Raw genomic sequence first — 7,714 nt, forward strand, 5'->3', positions numbered from 1 at the left:
ATTCCTTTTGGAAAGACATCTGGAGAACACTGAGAGAACTAAAAATAGACCTGCCATTCGATCCTGCAATTCCTTTATTAGGTATATATCCAGAAGACTAAAAATCAAATTACAACAAGGATATTTGTATCAGAATGTTTATTGCAGCCCAATTCATAATTGCTAGGTTATGGAAGAAGCCCAAATGCCCACCCAAAAGCCCAAATGCCCATCAACTATTTATGGATCAATAAATAGTGGTACATGTACACCATGGAATACTATGCAGCCCTAAAGAAGGATGGAGACTTTACCTCCTTCGTGTTTATATAGATGGAATTGGAAAATGTTCTTCTTAGCAAAGTATCTCAATAATGGAAGAAAAAGTATCCAATGTACACAGCCCTATTTTGAAACTAATTCATAGCTTTTATAGGAATGTCATAACCTAATTATAGCCTTAGAATATGGGAAGGGGGTGGGAGAGACAAGGTGAGGGGGTGAAAGGGGGGAGGGAGGGTGGTTGGTGGGGTCACCTCTATGGTTTATCTTGTAAGAGTACAAGTGAATCTTTCTAAAAGCAGAGTATGAATGTCTTAACTCAATAACTAGGAAAATGACGTGAAGGTTATGTTAACCAGTTTGATGAGAGTATTTCAAAATGTATACGAAAACAGCACACTGTACCCCATGATTGCATTAATGTACACAGTTATGCTATAAGAAATTAAAAAAAAATCCAATTTGTCTATTTTTTTCATTTGATGCCTGTGCCTGCGATGTCACAGAGCCTGGTCTTCAACTTCCCCAGGACCCCCATGTGTATTCCTCAGACTCCTAGGCTGTACCTGAGAGGGCCTGAGAGTCCTGCCACCATGTATGTTCACAGCAGCAGGGCAGTTGTTGCCAACTAACTCTTTTGCTTTTGCTAGGAAATCCTTTCTTCAGTGGAAAACATATTTAGAAAAGCAATAAAACAGACCAAAACAGGTTCTCTGGATGGTATGTGTGCGTGCACTCTGGGCTGAGGGCTTGGAAGGAGACCCATATTCATTCAGCCCCCTATTCCTTCCCAAGAAGCTGCTCTGGGAAACTCTAGAAATTCCAGGATCGCAGGGCACAGTGGCTCTCACCTGTAATCCTACAACTCTGGGAGGCTGAGATGGGTGGATTACCTGAGCTCAGGAGTTAGAGACCAGCCTGAGCAAGAGTGAGACTTCATCTCTACTACAAATAGAAAAAAACTATCTGGGCATTGTGGCTGGCGCCCTGTAGCTCCAGCTACTGGAGACAGGCAGGAGGTTTGCTTGAGCTCAGTACTTTGAGGTTGCTGTGAGCTATGATGCCATGGTACTTCTAGCCTGGGCAACAGAGTGAGACTCTGTCTCAAAAATGTTTTTTAAATTTTAAAAAATGAAAACTCCAGTTTCCACAGGACAAAGATTAAAACCATTGCCCCAGGGCACTAAGAAGGTCAATTATGGGAATCAAAGATTTTAGTTCCCAATTTTTTCCTGATCAGTATAGATCACTTTAAAAGTGCAGTGGTGCATGAGTGAGAAGGCCAGATTGATCCCATCTTGCACTCTTTCATCCCACAACCCCCACTTTCTCAAGACCTGTCCTTGGGCAAGTAGGCCTTGCAGAAATGGGAAGTGTTAAATAAACACATCCTGTGGAGATGTGGCAGATTAGCCCAGGATGCAGGCCCTTGTAAAACACCATTTAGTTCTCTTTGTTCCTGACCCCCTGCCCTGTAGATCTAACCTTGCCTTTTGCTTCTGAAACTGATTTGTGTTAGGAGTTCCAATCCCCCCCCAACTGAAAGAAGGATATAAAAAATGCTCTAGTGAGCCTATGTTGGTTGGCCGGCCAATAAAGGACCCCATACCTATTCCGAACTCAGTGTGCTGGCGTTTTCTCTATAATTCCACTCGCATTGGGTACAGCATGAGAAACACACATTGAGAGTTAGAGGGCTGTGTCAGGGTGATGAGGAGCTGCTTGTGCCTGGGTGGAGCCTACTCACAGCTTTCAATCTCCAGGGAGCAAGTTTGCGTGTCCAGGGGGAAGCGGCTGAAGTCCATGTTGCACATTGCCGTCACTGTAACCCTGGAAACAAAAAGACAAAATCCAAGAGGTCAGAGCCTGCAAAAGACAGGTGCAAAATGATAACGCAGACAGATAAGGTTTCTGCTTCCTTCCAATATGATAAATGCCTTCTTCTCACATTTATAGGCAACTTGTCAGTATTTAGATAAGTAGCTGATGAGTGGTACCTGCACTGGAGTACTTGGGTAATTCTGTTTAACCCCAGGTCAGGGTGAGGCAAGCACATTGTCTCTGCTAACTCTAGTCTGAGCATTTCAAAGATGCAGTGGTATCAACAGACACAACAATGTGACACAAAAACTCTCATAACATGGTTTATTAGAAGAAGCCCCAGGAACATATATTATTCTCCTGTCTTAGATAAATTCAGGTTCTTCTGTTCTTTTGTTGATTCTGTGTATACCTAGGCCAGTTTTAAGCCAACACTTCTTTTTTAATGTTATATTCTTATATTATATCAGTGCTGACATTTTTCTATTGATAATAGCATCTACTAGTGGGCCTTTGTGTTTTTAATGAGTAATTCCATGAAGATCACAGTAATGGAAAAACACTGAAAGATCTTTCTATATTAACATGAAAGCACTTGGTGGAATTGAATGGTTTTTTTTTTTTTTTCAAACTTCTCATCAAAGAACAATTAAATACAGATCACTAATCATAGAAGTAAAGTCTTCCATCACTGTGAAATTTCATAGCAGGATATGATTGACAGTCATTGGCTGGTAATGTATGTACTCTTTTTTTCTTCAGCCACACTTTTTGGTATGCATAAGTTGTGGAAATGATGTAGATCATTGAAGGCCCCAACAGAAAGAAAATTCACTTTTAATTTAAATGGAAATTTCAAGGAAAAGAGCATTCTTGAAATGGAATTATACAAATATTTGACTCATTTTTTCCCACTACTTCAAGAATAGAATGTGTTCCTCAAAGCACCTTGGATTCCAACAGCTGGATAGTCTCTGTCCTCTGGAAATCCTGATAAATAGGGTTTGTTGGGGGTGAGAGCAGGGGTGAGGATAGGGGTGCATCAGGCCGGCAGCTGACTTGGATGCCTACTGGTGGGCTTCCATTGCCATGGGTACATTGTCACCTAACTATGCCTAATGTCATTATTAGCATGAAAGTTGGAAGCTAAGTTTGGGGACACTTGGAACTAACTTAGGGACACAAAATGTCAAATGCAGTAGGTCTTTTGCTATGAACAAGAAAACTGAATATCTCTTTTTTGTGTTAGTTTTCAGAATCACAGACATCATTAGACTAGGTCTTTCTAGCCTGACAAGATACTTTTCCACTCATGAGCTGTGTATTGAAGAGCATTTGTGATGTAATCAAACCCATGTTTCTTTTTGTTTCTCAAGTCTCTGAATCAATTCATCAAAGGGGATCTTCTGTTGCTCTGGACAGAAATTTGGCAGGTGCTGTAGCTCTTCTCTTATTCTCATGTAATAATCAAAACTCTCTTCAGCTGGCACTGTGGCTCAACCCTGTGAATTCCAGGGCTCTGGGAAGTAGAGGTGGGAGGATCTCTTGAGCTCAGGAGTTTAGGACCAGTCTGAACAAGAGTGAGACTCCATCTCCACTAAAAATGGAAAAATTAGGGGGGCGGAGGCAAGATGGCCAACTGGAGCCAGCTTTCCACAGAGGCTCCAGTCCAAAAGGGAGTTAAAGGACAGAAGTTTAGCAAGTAAGTTGATGGTTTGGAGCTGAGTCAAAAGAGAAGGTTGAAGAATGCACATCAACCCTGCTAAGGTGAGCTATGACCCCAAGGAAACAAACAATAGGTTTAAAATCCATCGCCAAGTGAATGGGAGTCCCCTCCCCCATGAGAACAGCTCGCAGTATACACTATACAAACAAGTGAACAGAATTCAGACCTCCTCCTATTTTATCCCATGGAGAAACCCTCTAAAAACCAGAACTCCTTTGCCAGAGAGGACCTATTAGTGTGCCATAGCACTCTCCTGCCAAGCATAAAACTGCATATATTCTCTACCTATAATTCTGAACTCCCAGCACTCCCTTCTACTCTCACCCCATGGTCTGGAAGCCTGTCTCCCATGGAGTCCAGATCCTTAGGCATTTTCTCAATAGGTGGACAATGCATGGGCTGTTGAAGGTCTGTGCTGATTCTGTGCCAAGGATGTGAAAAGAAGACAGTGGACTGAGACAAAGAGGGAGAAGCAGTTTCCCATGGCACAGAGCACCAGCAGCAGCAGTGAGAAGAATAGGGCTCACATCCTTGGGGATATTTTGGAGACACACTCCCCACCTCTCTCTTGGCAACCAGAGAAAGCCAGGCCTCTAACCCAGTAGCAGCCACTGGTGAAACAGATATGGGACAGAAACACAGGCCCCATGAGTAAAGGGTATGCCTGAGGCGGTGCCTGCCTGGGCAGGGTGTGGTGCAAATGGAGACTAGAATATGTGCATGCAGAGACAGCATACTCCCAGGGTGAGGCTGAGTCAGAAATGCTGCTTTAGTGAGCCTAAGAAGCACCCAGCCCCCAGGGAGCATGCCTGAGACAAAAGCAGGCAGGGCAACAGCACCAGCCCAGGGAGAAACAGACACTGAAAGCTGTGTACCAGTACCAGCCCAGGGAGAGGCAGGAACTGAGAGCTGAATGTGAGCTTTAATGGTGCCTGTCCCAACACAGAGTGCAGCCAAGACAGAGATGCCAGCTCCGTGAGAATTGGTGAATGGCAACAACACATGGTGGGGCTGAGCCATAGTTTCTGTGAACTCAAACAGAGCCTGGCCCACAGGGGAAAATAGCCTGGATAGAAACTCTAATTCTGCCAGAATATAAGTGGCAGCAACATCATTTTGGGTTGGGGCTGGAACTGAGTGAACTGCCCAGCTTCCATTAAGTACCTGAGGTTGTCAGGCTTCAGCTCCCCCTGCTGGCTGGTGGCAGAGTGCGGCAGTCTGGCCAAGAAGACAAAGATCTCCCTATGACTCAGGCAGGTGCAAATCCTTAGAGCATCTGCTCATTGGAGGGAACTGGGTCACAGCCCTGTGGGGTTACCAGTGACTGCGTGTGATAGACATGTAAGGTGGGAAAAAAAGGCATCAACCTTCCTAGACTAATTCATTTGCTGGGTGGGTCCTTCTGACTCTACAGAGCACTAGAGTGAGCCACACTCAAACTACCAGCAGACCTCTGTTTTCTATTTGCTGAGGACCTTTTGACCTCTCCCACTTGAGACTGGGTGCTGACTGGGACAATTGATTTGGAACTCTTAACCTGGGCCAATCACCTGTGGACTATCCAAAATGGTACCCTGGGTGTGTGGTTATGAGGAGGTTTGATTTTCCTTTTCCAGTTGTTGCCCATGGAGGGCAGGGTGACTTAGTTGCTGGTATTTCTCCACAGCTGAGACTTTAACCCAGAGTTATTGATTCACTAGGATTAGACAGAGACCAGCTGAAAACAAGACAGAGCCCCCCTCAGAAATCCAAGAAATCCTCCATGAATACTACAAGAAAATTTATTCTCAGAAATATGAAAATCTGAAGGAACTCGACCAATACTTGGAAGCACACCACCTTCCAAGACTTAGTCAGAACCAAGTGAGAATGATGAACAGGCCCATATCAAGCTCTGAAATAGCATCAACTATACAAAATCTCCGTAAAAAGAAAAGCCTGGGACCAGATGGCTTCAAGTCAGATTTCTACCAAACTTTTAAAGAAGAGCTAACACCTATACTACTTAACCTTTTGCAAAATATAGAAAAAGATGGAATACTACCCAACACATTCTATGAAGCTAACATCACCTTGATCCCCAAACCAGGAAAAGACCCAACAAGAAAAGAAAATTATAGACCAATATCTCTAATGAATATTGATGCAAAAATATTCAACAAGATCCTAACAAACAGAATCCAGCAACACATCAAACAAATTATACACCATGACCAAGTGGGTTTTATTCCAGGATCTCAAGGCTGGTTCAACATACATAAATCTATACGCATAATACACCACATAAACAAATTAAAAAACAAACACCATATGATCCTCTCAACTGATGCAGAAAAAGCTTTTGACAATATCCAGCATCAATTCATGATCAGAACACATAAGAGAATTGGCATAGAAGGGACTTTTCTCAAATTGATAGAGGCCATCTACAGCAAACCCACAGCCAATATGGTATTGAATGGAATCAAATTGAAATCATTCTTACTCAGATCAGGAACCAGGCAAGGTTGCCCATTGTCCCCATTGCTCTTTAACATCATAATGGAAGTCTTATCCATAGAAATTAGGGGAGAAAAGGCAATCAAGGGTATTCACATAGGATCTGAAGAGATCAAACTCTCACTCTTCACAGATGACATGATTGTATACCTGGAAAACACCAGGGACTCTTCTACAAAACTCTTAGAAGTGATCAAGGAATACAGCAGTGTCTCAGGTTACAAAATCAACACTCATAAGTCAGTAGCCTTTCTATATACCAACAATAGTCAAGCTGAAAAACAGGCAAGAACTCTATTCCATTCACAGTAGTGCCAAAGAAGATGAAATACTTGGGAGTTTACCTAACAAAGGACACGAAAGATCTCTATAAAGAGAACTATGAAACTCTAAGAAAAGAAATAGCTGAAAATGTTAACAAATGGAAAAACATACCTTGCTCATGGCTGGGAAAAATTAACATTGTTAAAATGTCTATACTACCTAAAGCAATATATAATTTTAACGCAATCCTTATTAAAGTTCCATTGTCATACTTTAAAGATCTCGAAAAAATAATACTTCATTTTATATGGAATAAGAAAAAACCTCAAATATCCAAGACATTACTCAGAAACAAAAACAAAAACAAAGCAGGAGGAATCATGCTACCAGATATCAGACTATACTATAAATCCATTGTGATCAAAACAGCACAGTACTGGCACAAAAACAGAGAGGTAGATGTATGGAACAGAATAGAGAGCCAAGAGATGAACCCAGCTATTTACCGTTACCTGATCTTTGACAAGCCAATTAAAAACATTGAGCGGGGAAAAAATTCCCTATTTAACAAATGGTGCTGGATGAACTGGCTAGCGACCTGCAGAAAACTGAAACTGGACCTGCACCTGTCACCACTAACTAAGATAGACTCTCATTGGATTAAAGACTTAAATTTAAGGCATGAAACTACAAAAACACTAGAAGAAAGTGTAGGGAAAACTCTTGAAGAAATTGGCCTGGGCAAATATTTTATGAGGAGGACCCCCTGGGTTGTTGAAGCAACATCAATAATATTCTACTGGGACCTCCTCAAATTAAAAAGTTTCTGCACAGCCAAGAACACAGTAAAAAAAGCAAGCAGACAGCCCTTAGATGGGAAAAGATATTTGCTGGTTATGCTTCTGACAAAAGTCTAATAACCAGAATCCACAGAGAACTCAAATGTATTAGCAAGAAGAAAACAAGTTATCCCATCTCGGGGTGGGCAAGAGACTTAAAGAAAAACTTCTCTAAAGAAGATAGACGCATGGCCTACAGATTTATGAAAAAATGCTCATCATCCCTAATCATCAGAGAAATGCAAATCAAAACTACTTTGAGATATCATCTAACACCAGTAAGATTAGCCCATATCATAAAATC

At 42.0% G+C, this 7,714-nt stretch overlaps 1 protein-coding gene across 3 annotated transcripts in view; it reads right to left on the bottom strand.

Annotated features, from left to right (window-relative positions):
• The window catches only part of LOC100958621 (gamma-aminobutyric acid receptor subunit rho-1), a 70,652-nt gene that overhangs the window by 13,338 nt on the left and 49,600 nt on the right, over nucleotides 1-7,714 (bottom strand). For all 3 annotated transcript variants that reach the window (XM_003797516.3, XM_012809950.2, XM_003797515.3), the window contains one exon: nucleotides 2,009-2,091. In XM_003797516.3, coding sequence (XP_003797564.1) covers nucleotides 2,009-2,091 — 83 coding nt within the window. The remainder of the gene's footprint in view (nucleotides 1-2,008; nucleotides 2,092-7,714) is intronic.

The sequence above is a fragment of the Otolemur garnettii genome, unplaced genomic scaffold (assembly GCF_000181295.1).
Source record: "Otolemur garnettii isolate 467f Iridium unplaced genomic scaffold, OtoGar3 scaffold00118, whole genome shotgun sequence".
Taxonomy (NCBI): Eukaryota; Metazoa; Chordata; class Mammalia; order Primates; family Galagidae; genus Otolemur; species Otolemur garnettii.